At 38.9% G+C, this 13,850-nt stretch overlaps 1 protein-coding gene across 1 annotated transcript; it reads left to right on the forward strand.

The window, feature by feature from the left end:
- Window positions 1-670: 670 nt before the first annotated feature.
- Window positions 671-13,002, forward strand: RRH (retinal pigment epithelium-derived rhodopsin homolog). The gene is made up of 7 exons (XM_065634768.1): window positions 671-776; window positions 6,626-6,816; window positions 8,414-8,513; window positions 9,076-9,229; window positions 9,590-9,758; window positions 11,792-11,970; window positions 12,897-13,002. Exons 1-7 carry the CDS (start codon window positions 671-673, stop codon window positions 13,000-13,002), a joined length of 1,005 nt encoding a protein of 334 aa, XP_065490840.1.
- The last annotated feature ends 848 nt before the right edge of the window (window positions 13,003-13,850 follow it).

Consider the following 13,850-nt stretch of genomic DNA (forward strand, 5'->3'; position numbering starts at 1 on the left):
CAGACCAGGCTATTTTAGAAATGTAGCAATTGAGTTTTCTGAAACTCATGCTTCACTTTAGAAAATATCGTTCTATGTTCTTCTTGTGTCTGTGTCAACTTGAGAGTTTAAATCAAACTAAGAATCTTGAAGAAGTATCTTTAAGCATTTGAAGGGATGGACTTTAGAGTAAGGTATCCTGCTTTTTAAAGAAATTGACATTCATGTCTTTATTTTGTGCTGCCGTTCCATGTGTTCGCTGTGACAATGGGAATTAATTCCAAGCCAGGCTGATGACCAACTGACCTGAGCCAACTTTTGTTGAGGTTTCCGAACCATTGCACAAGAGGTTTGAAAGAAAAAGTTTGGGAGCATGTGACAGTTAATCTCTTTAGCAGTAAGAATGAAGTTTAAGCACACTGTTGGAAATTTACTCAGTTCTGTGCTGCTCTTTGTTTTAATTAACAATCTCCTGCATAGATTGGGGGTGTAAACTTCTTTGCACTTTAGTCCAATTAAATCATGCTTGGAGGCTGTCAATGTTGGGGGGGACTCCCCCCCCGCCCCGCTTTTTTTTAGTTTTTCAGTGAGTCTGTTGAATAATGAAAGAATTTGCCTGACAGGGGTTTGTAGTGTTTCATCGTCTTGATGAATTATTGCAGAGAATAGACGACAGTCTCTTTTGTCCAAAATGCATTGGAATGATTCCTCCAATTCCTCAGAAAGGGATAATGAAGCTCATTCAGCCTTTACACAGACTGAGCACAACATAGTTGCAGCTTACTTAATCACAGCAGGTATGAGCATTGGCAAATTGTTGCATAACTTCTTGGAATAGAACTGTAGATCTGAACGCTCGTTTTGTATAGTATCAGCAATGGCATTTTGTTTTGTGTTACACAAATAACTGATGGCTTTTCTCCATAGCTTACTGGCAAGTTAACAATCAATAGCCTAACTGAAGCATGCAGAAAACATCTAGGTTTTCTGCCTGTATTTGAAGGCAATGTTGTGTCTTGAAACATGTATTTTGTTGATATGTAATTATAGAAGAGAGTGAGAATTAATTTCTGCCAGCTTGCAAAAGAGATAAAAATAGGACATAGCTGTCTCGTCTTGCATTTTTCTGTGATATGCTTGAAGCTATCTTGAGATTTCTCCTGGGCCACATGTTCGTAGAAATGTATGTGTAGTCTGAGCATGTGAGCGGTTGTCTGTTAGGGGGATGTAAGGGAAAGGGTTGGAATGTGACTTAGAGGGAGGGAGCTGGTCATTAATCAGAGAAGAGCAGATTCCAGTTGCAGTTGTATTTTTCACTGATGACACATGTTAGAAAAAGCATGCTGGAAGGCTTGACATCATGTTCGTTCCTTGTGACTGCGATGACCTCTGGCTAAACTTGAATGATTATGGATTTTTTTTTTTTCCTTTAAAACTTACTCATTGTTATAACCACAACTGCTTCAGCAATGTTTTTCTGAAGCATTGAGTGCTATAGTAACAATATATCAATCTGACCCAAACCTGAAACCTACTGTGTTTAAAAATGGGTCTTCTATACCTATATTATGGAAAATTAAGTCAGTTTGTACTTTATTCATAGACTCTACCATACATTTTCTCTTATAATTAGCTTTTAAAATACTTTAAAATATTAATGTACTTTAGGTTTCTACTAAATTGTATTGCTGATTGTCACATTTTATATAGCGTTATCTGTCTGAAGTGATGAGAATCAAGTTGCTGTTCTGGTAAAGAGAGTATTTTTGATTGCAAAGGCAATAATTTATTTCAGGCTTTTAGAGAAATTGGTAGAACAGCTACACAGATCAGTAGACTTGTTAAGAAGCTGTAGAGATGGATGGTGATCAAGTATTGGAAGGCTAGATACACTCCGCAGTACCGCCGCGCTATTTGCAGGTAACTGGATCTATTAGGTGCTGCAAATACGTATGATATGTATGATTTAATTTAAATTGTTTACATTGTATGTAACAAGGTGGTCTTTTCAGATAGTTTGGCAACCTACTGTCAGGGATCAAAGCTATAACAGGTGTTCAATGAGGTTAGCGAGAATCAACCCAGCTCTTCTTTCTTAGTCTTGCACAGAAATAAAATGTCTTAAAAAAAAAAAAGTTTGATTACTTTGTGGTTTGATTTTTCTTCTTATTATAATTGGGGGAGTCTAGTAAATCTTTCACCTGTATCTTGGACTTTGCTTTCTTACTGAGGAATGTTTTTGACAATAAAGTCTGTAACCTCTTTGAAAGTATGACTGATTGCTTTGCAAGTGCCCTACCACAGCAAATCTCACATCTGGAAAAATTAAGCTGTGTTAATAAACAGATGTCTAAGAATAAGAATGAAATACAGGTACAATGTTCATCATTATGCTACTCTTAAAAAGTTTGAATGCTTCTCTCTTTTGCTAATAATGACTTTGTTTTCTGAGAAGGAAGTAATTGTTAAATATTGCACTCTATGGTGGTCAATCTGTTAACGTGAATGATGACAACAGGGACACTCAGGCTACAGGAAACAACACTGCCTCGTGGGTGTCCTTCAGCTTACAACGGTGAAATGCTCTGGTATCATTTTAAAATGCTAACTGAAAAAGTAAATTCCACCTTAGACACAGACCTGCCCTTCATTGTTTTGATGCTACTACCCATGTGTTTTGCTTAACTCTGTTAGGGCTCATGTTTGCATTTGGTCTGCCTTGAGTTTTCATTGCTTCCCTGGGAAGAAGGAAAATAAGAAATTCTGCTCTTGATCAGGTCATGAGGCTTTCATCTTCACAAAACTGCAAAGTTTAATTAAGGAAATATGGGAATAATTGTCTAGCCCTAGGATGTTTCACAGGCCAAGTGGCAGCATCCATTTGCTTTATCTGAATCACAAGTTCGTCCCAGGTGATGTTTTCAGGTTACTGAAAGTCTTGGACTTGATCTGCACTCTCTGCCCTCTAAGATATCATAGAATGATTTAGGTTAGAAAAGACCTTTAAAATCATTGAGCCCAACTGTAAAACTAACAGTGCCAAATCTACCTCTGAACCATGTCCCGAAGTGCCACATCTACAAGTCTTTCGAACACCTCCAGGGATGGTGACTCCACCACTGCCCTGCGCAGCCTGTTCCAATGCCTGACCACCCTTTCATAAATAACTTTTTTCCTAATATCCAATTTGAACCTTCCCTGCTGCAACTTGAGGCCATTTCCTCTCATCCTATTACTTCTTACTTGTGAAAAGAGACCGACAAGCACCATGCTCCCAGCTCCTTTCAGGCAGTTGCAGACAGCGACAAGCTCTCCCCTCAGCTCCTGTTCTCCAGGCTGAACAGCCCCAGCTCCCTCAGCCGCTCCCATCACACTTGTGCTCCAGCCCCTCACCAGCTCCGCTGCCCTTGTAACAGGCACTGCTCAACTGCTGCCTGGAGAGACTTCATTCTTCTGCTTGACCTGATTCTCAGAAACAAAGAGGAGAGAATTTCTTGAATCTACATGTTTTTCACACTTTGTTCAAGATGGAATCCATCTTCTTCCTAAAATTTTTAATGAATATAGGCTTAGCAATTTCCACTTCCCCTTCCCTGGTTTGGTTTGGTTCCCTCCCCCTGCCCTATGTGTGTCATCGCCCCTGCCACCTTAAGATTTGGCTCTGAAGCACTAAATTTTAAGTGTGTCTAGCAGGATCCTTTCTTCACCCTGAGGATATGAGTTTACAGTCTTATTGCATTTCTGATTTCGTTCTTGGTAGCTGTAATATCTGCTAAAACACGCCTCATAAGAATCCTGTACTGTTTATAAACTTGTAATTCTATTTTGCTTCCTCCCTCCCAAGAGATGACATACTACCTGTCAACACGACAGCTGACAGAACTGGCACCATGTGAGCTCTTACTACGGTGTTGGTTTCAGATCAGATCCCTAGCTCTCTGCTTTTGTTCATTTTAGGGGCTCATAGCCTCACAGTGTCATTCCTGAAATGTGTGAATATAGGAATATGATAGCTGATGGCATCTATGTGGCTATGCACCTCTAACATCATCTGTAACGTAAATTTTATGTACTAAGGAGGCTTGCAGCTGAGAACAGACATGCTTTGTGGTTTTAAAGAGAAAAGGGAGAGAGCCAAAAATAAAGCATAATTTTGCCTCATTTGATTTTAAAATTACTGAATCTGTTAAGAGAGTTTCTGTAATGTAGGGTATTGGTGCTGATTAATAAAATGTTGCAGTGAAACTCCTTATGTGAGTTTCAGATATAATTAAAAAGGTACCAATTTACATAATTGAAACAGAGAAACTTCCTTCAAAGTGGAAGAATTGGTGTTGTCCCTAATGTCCGTTATTCAAAGTATCATCTTTGTTATTTATATTTTTATGTGTGTTATGATTGAACTGGCTTTCCTTCTGTCCTTTTTCATATCTGTCATGGTATTAACGTAGCTCTTCCTGAGCATAGTGGTTCAGATGGAACTTCTGATGTGTGTTTGGCTCTAGAAATATCTGCCTCAGTTCGATGCACTGCAGTGTGTCCTGGTATGTATAAATGACCGCCAGTGATGGAGTCCACAGGAATTTCCATGATTTGAAGGAATTTCCATATTGATACCAGTTGAAGTCTTCAAAATTCAGCTGTAGAGCTGAAGTGCTTGAAACTGATTCTTGCCCTCAGGTTTTCTAACCCTGCTGATTTGAGGTTATTGTTTGAACTGCGGCGTGTTTGTAGTTTGACGATAAACTGATGTTAGAGATTTTTAACTTGGTGCTGCAGCATTGACAGTAACAGAGGTGGAAGAACATTATATAATATTTAAAAACCTTATTGCTCTTTCCGCAGAGGCATGTCAGCAAAAGCTAGGTTTTGTGCGTCAGGTTTTTGGTGGAGTCAACAGAAGCGCAGAAGTCCCATCGGTGAGGGCGATGGATTGCCAGGGGACTGGAGCAGGATGGGCAGTGACAGTGAAAGAAGATGGGTCTGCTTTTGGAAGTCCACATTCAGTATGACAGCCATTCACTCAGGCTGCTTACAGAATTATGCCTCAGATCTGCGATGATGAAAACTATAGTTTTTTGATCCATAGGTTAAACTTTTTAAATTAAAAAAAAAATCTGAGAAGCATTTCCATGGAAAATCTGTTGTCAGACTTTTACCAAAATAACATTGCCCTATGCACTTGTTATTTAAGGAGCCCAGACTATACAAATGTTTATAAGTTTAGGATTTGGTTCAGTGATACTGTAACAGCTGTGCCAGATTAGGGAATCTATGAACAACGTACATATTCCTGTTGTTACTTACAAGCTATTTTTTCAATGCCTTTGTTTGCTTCAACATGTTGGAATTCTCCATTTTATTGATAAGGGCTGTGAGTCTTTCTCTGCTGAGATTCAAGGGGGAATTTTTAACTTTTTTAGCTCTTTATTAATAGCTTGTATTAACAGTAGGTTAGTAAAACTTCAGAGGATGGGAGTTTGCTCTGGATCTCTCTGCAACAGGCTGGAGTCTGAAGAGAATAAAACCACAAGAAAAAACCCCTTGGTTTTCTGGGAGTGCTATGTAAACTCAAAGAGCCATTTAGAAGGATTTGGCTAGGAAGGAGGAATAGCAGGAGAAAAGGAGGATCTGGAGGTTTTAACGTAGGTCACCAGGATCAGAAAAGCTTGCTGAGGCACAGGGTCCTGGGCACCTCGAAGAGCGTTAGATCCAAAGCAAATTGCAGAGGGATTGGACAAGAAGAGAGGAAAATGTACATTTTAGCTTTAGTTCTGTATCTTTATTACGACTCTTTGTCTACTGGCCATTTCTTCTGTTGCCTAATAATAGACTTCAGATACAGTTTGAGTCAAGCCAGACCAAAGATGTTTAAAAAGACACAGATTAGCGAGGCAGGAGCAAGTTCAGTGCAGAGCTGGGCATTTACCATGGCTGTGATACAGCCCTAGATCTTGTCAGGTGGAGGAAATAGCCGTGGTGCAGGCCCAGCCGTGCGGCCGTGGAAGGCCGTGTGGATCATCCAGACTGCTGGGCAAGGCTTAGAAGCCACAATTTGCAGCAACCTGAGCCAGCCCTGGTGCTTGCAAAGAGCTGGGACCTCATGAGCAGAGCAGGGAGTTGGTCTGGCTAGGCTAGGGGTAGCAAAGTCAAAGCTTCTGTGTTCCTTTTGCCAGGATGGTTGTCTGAGTGCACAGTGGGAACTCCGCTGAGAAAAGATCTCAGGTGGTGGCAAGATCCTTCTGCTAGATCAGGTGCATCATAAGCCCTGCTTTTTTTTGCCAGTCACCAGACTGCATTCTTTTTTTTTTTTTGCCATGGAAGACAGCGCTGTACTCGGTGGCTGGAGTGTTTGAATTGTAATCCTAGATGCTTTTGAATTTCTGCTGTGCTTGTTGTCGTTGCATCGGTCGTCCCAGATTTGGCAAAATGCTCCACTTTTGGCCTTTACTGAATCTGAGTGAAAGTTACCTCATTGGAAAAGGTCGTCTCTCCTTTTCACGTGTCTAATCTCCTCAAAATTGAGCTTGCCTGAAAAGAAAACTTGTTTAGGACTTAGATTTTACAATAAGCTGCATTTTCTCCTGCTGGTATATTAGTTGCTGGTGTGTATGTATTTTAAAGTTTCCGTTTTCTGTTTTTACAGGAGTGATAAGCATTTGCAGTAACATTGTCGTGTTAGGCATCTTTGTTAAGCACAAAGAGCTTCGAACAGCAACCAATGCAATTATTATCAATTTGGCTTTTACTGACATCGGTGTTAGTGGCATTGGTTACCCCATGTCTGCTGCCTCAGACCTGCATGGAAGCTGGAAATTTGGATATACCGGATGCCAGGTATTGCAATTCAGTCAGAGAGAAAGTTTTCAGCACTTAAAAGGAAGCCGAGAAATAAGTAGTATCTCAGAGATAAGGTGGAGATGCAAAACTTTACTTTAGACTTGAAGCTTATGTTCTGTAATATCAATGATTTCTGGATAGTGATTTTCATCTGAATTTCATTCCAAACATCTGACAACATTAAAGTGTACCCTTATATTTATCAATTAGAGTTTTTAAAGTCGTTTTAAGAAGGCTCAGGAAATGAAATCCCCAAATGAAGAAGGTTATAGTATCACATGCACATTTGATGACTTATTTGATAGTTAAAAGACTTTGGATGTGGCTACTGTTTTGTTGATGAGCTTGACAGATCTTAATGAGTTCTGCTTGGCAAATACATGTTATTTTGGATGGCGCTATTAGGATATCCAAAATGAAGGCCTGCAAAGCTATTAGTCTCCATTAAAGATTCAGCCTAGTTTTAATAGCTGTCTTTTTTTTAAAAAATAGACTGACTGAAAAATTGTACTTCTGTAGCAGAGAAATGGTGACCTTTGCTCACCGTGAATTGTGATTTAAATCTACTTTTGTAAAAGACTGTTGGGTTAAGTGCTCAGGAAAATTAGTAGCAATGTGAAGGTGTATGCTGAAAATGTGACTCAAGGGAAATATTAGCAACACTACACATTTTGGACCTCTATATAATGGATGTTTATATAATAACAATCTGACATCACTTGCCTGAATACACAGTTTTTTCAAGCTCAAAATTCAGTCACTGTTTGACATGAAGCCTTACTTTCAACATCTTTGGATTTAGACTGACTCGTGGGTTGAATTTGATGTGAAATCTCACTACCAGTGCTTTGGGAGTTAAGATCACGGGAAACACAACTCATGTCAACCTAAACCAAATGAATCCCGTGAACTGAGATGGCTGAATGTCATGTGGTTCTATTACAACTGCTGGTGGCACGTGGGCTGGCACAGGGCTCTCTGTATTTCTGGGCAGTCAGTGGTAACACAGCCCTCCCAACCATCCTTCCTGGGGTGACTGGGCAGATGCATTTGGAACACGTTGGGATTGCAGCAAATCTCACTCTGTGCAGTAGATCTGACACATGTAAAAATGAGGGCTGATGGGGAAAAATCAGTGCACCATGCCTGCGAAATAAGTGTAGTTATACAACAGAGGAAAGAGTGATGATTCAGGACCTCACATTTGCCAAAAGCCATAACTTTTTTGATGAAACAAATGCTTTTCATATTTCTTTAACATATATTGAAAACATGAATTGAACCCCCCAAAACTCTATCTCTGAAACTCAAAATTTACTTATTGAAGTAAGGTGTTTGTTTTGTTTTTAGACTACTGTCTTTAGGATTTCTGATATGCACACAAGCAGGTTGCTTTTCAAATGCTTAATTTTAAATAAGCCAGCTCCAAATCGCCTGCATTGAATTAGTTCCTTCAGTACTTTTCTTGTGGAAGAGAACACTGTCCAAATGTAATCTATTGTAGTGCCTTCAATTCAGTCCACAAAATTGTGCTTTTACCTTTGAAAGATTTCTCAGAGAGGGCTTTTTTTGTGTTTGTTTGTTTTAATTTCAGATCTATGCTGCCTTGAATATCTTTTTTGGGATGGCAAGTATCGGTTTGCTTACCGTTGTTGCAGTTGACCGTTATCTGACAATCTGCAGGCCTGATATAGGTACTGTATTTATGATTAAAAATAATTTACTGTCGGGCTTCTACAAAATAAGAATCTAACTGTATTGTTCTCTCATTAATTGCTCCATAATTACAGCGCTGGGCATAATTTGAATTTAGGGCATGATCCTACAGTACTCGGTTAAGTAGGTTATCTAGTGTGCATGGATGGTACTACTTGTAAAAGTGAAAATTTCACAATTATGCTGTTATTCTGTTTATAAGTTGTATGTTCATGGCTGTTTACAGTCTTTAGAGGGCCACTCTATATACAGAAGCACATGAGAAGCCTACATCATGCAAAGATGCACTTGAATGCACAGTTTCATAATAAGCTTTTAGGCATGCTGTGAGTTGGGATGGGTGATGCTATTTCAGCAACGTCTAAGGCCTGAAAGCTTGAGATGGTGTTGAGCCGTGTGAAACAGGTACGCTACAGTGTTTGGAAGTGTGAGCCTTTGAAAGGATCATTATTAACCTGGTGTGTGCTTGCTGGAAGCCACTTGTCATTCAGGTTCAGCACCGGAATGAAGCAAAAGGTGATTTTATGTGCTTGGTCACAGGGAGAAGAATGACCACCCGTAGCTATGCCACTCTAATCCTTGCTGCCTGGATAAATGCAGTCTTCTGGGCTTCCATGCCTACTGTAGGCTGGGCTAGCTACGCTCCGGATCCCACTGGAGCAACCTGCACAGTAAATTGGAGGAAAAATGATGTGTAAGATGCCCCTTCACCCTTTCTTTTGAATTTGCTGTCTCATTGAAGGCTAAGATTATTTAATTCACTGCTGTACGAGCATAACTTCTTTCTGAAGTATGAAGCCTGATTTATAACAATAATTTTTAAACAATGGAAATAACATAGAGGAATTCTAGAAAAAAACGTAGGAATTGAGTCGTGTTTGAAAAATGTAAGGCTTGCAGTTTCTAATTAAAAAAAAAGCTGAACAAAATTTTCCTAATTCTTTAAAAGCTTGTTTTAAAATTTCATAATCAAATCAAAATATCAAATTCTTTAGTAACTTTTCCTGGATGGTTATTTGTAAGTCACTGTGTTTTTGTTTTTCTGTCTTATCAGGTCCTTTGTTTCCTACACAATGAGTGTAATTGCTGTTAATTTTGTTGTACCCTTAACAGTCATGTTTTACTGTTATTACAATGTTTCCCGGACAATGAAAAAATATGCCAGCAGTAACTGCCTAGAGAGCATCAACGTAGATTGGTCTGACCAAGTAGATGTGACAAAGGTATGGCAAATGAGAACATGATTTGTTTCAAGGATGTTCTTTTCTGTTAAAGTATTGAGGGCAAAGGAACAATGCAGCCTTTTAAGCTTTTCTGTTTACTACATTTCCCCCCTTTCCTTTCTTACCAGATATTACATGAAATTTAGTCTTTGTGGAAACTCTTGGCTTGACTTTTATCGCTAGATTCTTTACTTTTGGCATCTTTCCAGATGAATAGCTACATTAAAGGCTGGGAAAACTGTGGATTTTCCTTACCTCTGCTCTCTGTCATTGCATAGAAATGTACCTCAGAGCTGTCCTAGGAGGACTTTTTGTGTCTGCAGAGTCCTTGGTCTTTCTGCCAGGTTCACAGGTGTACCTGATCTGAAATGGAATGGTCAAGTCTGATTTGAGCTCATGGCCTAGAAATGAAAGTGCATTTCCAAGCTCCTGAGCTGTGTGATTCCGATCCCTTGTTCTTTTCGGTCTGTTGAGCTTATCTGTTTCTTACGTAAACAGTAGCAAATGCGAGTTATGGCATAAAATGATATATCCTGCCTGGAAGGTTGACATTCTTTTAATGAATAAGAGTCCTTGAGAAAGCTTCAAGTTCACTTGCTCCTTTGATTTTGTGTGAAGATATGATTTATGGTTTGACATGATAAAAAAAGTGTGAGAGAGTGGACAGAAGAGTATTTAACTATGCTTTTGAATTACTTATCAATGCAAACTTAACATTCCTTGGAAAACTTTCTCATTGCTAGTTTCTGAAAAATTGTATTTTTATCTAAAAATAATAATTTGGGAATTTTGCTCTTCTGAAGAACTTTCAGAATGCTTGAAAATGGGAATTCAGTTATAAATTTAGACTCACATTTGTGAATAAGCTGCATTTTTCCTGGTTTGCAGTTGAAGACACTCAGTTGTATTAAAACAAACAAATTAACAACCCCAAGATTAAAGCTTTGGGGTCAAGCAGTATCCTTCTTTCGACCTGGACCATTTGCTTTTTCACAAATTAGCATCTTGTAAGCTTTCTGCTCACCAAACAAACTTCCAAACGGAAGAGTTCTTTCTTTACATTATTATCGATAGGTTTGTGTTTGCATTTAAATAGAAATCTTCTGTGAAGACCATCCCTTCTTGTGTATTGGTTATACTCTAGAGCAGTAGCCATTTACTTCTTGTTTCTCATTTTATTCATCACTGGATGACTGAATAAGGGTACAGGTAAACAACACAGGGGAATCCTGTACACACAAAGAACTGCAGCTTTGTTTGGTTTTCTAGTGTTTTGTTTTGTCCTCTTGATTAATCTGAGATTTCCATTCCAGTTTCTGCTACTGATTTGTGTACCTGACAAAAGCCAGAAAAGTCTGTCCCGGTTGATTCCTCTCCTGCCCTCCCACTACCCCCAGTTCGTCGCTGCTCAGTTCTGGCTGTTTCGTGGTGTGTTCTTGGGCATGAGCCCCAGTGTGCCCAGATTGTTCTCTCTAACAGGCAGGCAGAGAAGACATGACTGCTCAGATATCTCCCCAGTATGATGCTTGAGCATGGCTATCATGCTTCATTAAATGAAACAGACGTTTCCAAGTTCCTTAAGCATATGGACTGAGTCTTTGTGTCCTAGAACATTTATTTTATTTGGCTGTACCATGGTTAAGCCTTATGAAATGTTTTTATTCACAGCCTTATGAAACATTTAGCTTAGATTTTTCTCTCTATTAATATTTATTATTTGTAATAGCATCCCAGAGTGACCTGTCATAATTCATGTGTGAAGCCTTCTCCAGCCATTTAAACTTCTGATGGACAGATTTAACATAATCAGCAGTACTGACTGTGAAGGAAGATTGTATGTAATCTGCTCTTAAACTCCCGAAGTGAAATTTCATTGTTATCTGTCAAAATTTGTCAGGTGTGCTTGTTTACATGTTGGTATTTGGTTCTGGATAGTTCTATTTTCACACAGGTGCATGTGCTTTTGAGGTTAGGTTGTGAGGTCTTAATCTTCAGGTAAAACCGGTTGTGTGTCTCTTCCTCTTGTTTTACAGATGTCTGTTGTGATGATTGTAATGTTCTTGGTGGCATGGTCTCCATATTCTATTGTGTGTTTATGGTCTTCATTTGGAGATCCAAAGAAAATTTCTCCTGCGATGGCCATCATAGCTCCTCTGTTCGCAAAATCTTCCACATTCTATAATCCCTGCATTTATGTTGTTGCAAACAAAAAGTAAGTGTTCCTGATTCAGTACCAGTCTACTTCATGATTTTAGCGTATCATCTAACTATAGAAGGATCATCTGTAAAATACAACAAACTGATTTGTGAAGAGATCAAAGGGTAACTGGTGTTGATTTACCAAAGATGACCTTTTCGACAGGAAGGTCTAAAAGAAATTGTTTTGGTCATCATCAAAACACACTGATTTGATAAAGATTTCTGAGAACACATTAACAAAGATCATGTAAGATAGTTTTGGAAGTCATTTTATGGTTTCTCAAAAGGACTCAGTACAGAATTTGGGTTGCATCAGCAGTAGGCTGGTTTTAATGACTGTGGCCAAAATGTGGTGGCTTAGTGACATGTAACTTCTGTAGATTTCCTTGCTTGGTTTGGGATGTGTCATACTCTGACTGATTAAGATGGATTGATGCTTTTCGTCAAAGTAAAAAAGCTAAGCCTATTCTTCTGGTTTGAGCAAGTATATCAAATGGTTCTAATCAATCCAGTGCCCCTGACTGAGAACTCAGTTTTGCAAAGAAGTATCCTTCCTTTCTCTGCTACCGACCTAGAAGCAGAGCTGTGATCTCTGTCTAGGTGAATTTATCTGATCCTGCTGAGTCAGTGAAAAAACATCTAATTTTTTCCCCATTCTGTAAGTTCATATTTGTCATAGCTATACTCTGTCCTGGGATAAGCAAAAACTGCTGTAAACCCTTATTGTAGAAAAAACATCGAACTTAACTGAGTTATATATGTACACGGAAGTGAAAAACACTCCAGTCCTTTTGAATTCCAAATACTCAAATTTTTATTAAGTAAGTTTTACTGAAAGTGAAAAATGATTTAATACTTAAGGATGGCTTACTCAGTTCTTCTTTGTATTTGGTTCTCCAGCTAATGATCTTTCTGCTTTCCTTTTCTTGTCCTTTGCAGGTTTCGGAGGGCAATCCTGGCAATGGTGCGGTGTCAGACAAGACAAGAGATAACTATAAGCAATGCCTTGCCCATGACTGTGTCTCAAAGTGCACTGACATCATAGAACCCATGTCATTTGTCTGCATAAGTTACATGGAAAGGAGTGAAATCCGCGTTAAAGTTAATTGATTAATCTTTTGGGATAATAATCTGAGCCAGCCAGCCAGCTGTTTTCTGTTAATCACAGAAATCTTTTTAGATAGGTTAAGAAGACAAAAAGCCAAAACCTACTAAGACTTTAACTTTTGAGAATGAGGTTTATTGGCCCAACATGTCTGTCCCAAACAAAAAAGGCTGGTGAGGTGGTTGCTGTGTCTCTTACAGGGTTGGATAAGGTGACACAGGGGCAGGGAGAGACTGAAGCAGGAAATGTTTAGGTTCAATACATAGATTTTGCACCTGTAATTCCTTTCATGGACTACTTTCCCTCAACATCCCTTGAAAGTTTTCCAGACTTGAATTATTCTGTATTCTCCTTGTGTGAATGTATTTCTATAGGAAGCATACAAGTTGATATGCTTTGCAAAGTTCTGTTTTTGTGAATACGTTAAGGTATCAAAATAACTGGTCAAACCCTATAGAACCTATTACCAACTTTTAGGATTTTGAAGGAGTTTCAGGGTATTTAATGTATTTTTAAAGTTTTGGCTCACACAAACAAGTGGATTTAGTAGTAGTGTGTTTCTAGTGCTTGTGACTGCACAGCAAATCCTGAAAATGAGACAAAATGCACCCTAAAGCTTGACACCTGGGAGGCACATAAAACTGAGTAAATATTTAGGGTCATTTCTCATCATTTCTAAATCAATCTCATGGTTATATAGGTCTGTCATGTAATTTTCAAAAAATACCTTTGTTGACATGAACAGTGGATTTGTTCAGGATGGAAGAGATGACTGTGTATAGATCTAT

The sequence above is a fragment of the Caloenas nicobarica genome, chromosome 4 (assembly GCF_036013445.1).
Source record: "Caloenas nicobarica isolate bCalNic1 chromosome 4, bCalNic1.hap1, whole genome shotgun sequence".
NCBI classification, from domain to species: domain Eukaryota; kingdom Metazoa; phylum Chordata; class Aves; order Columbiformes; family Columbidae; genus Caloenas; species Caloenas nicobarica.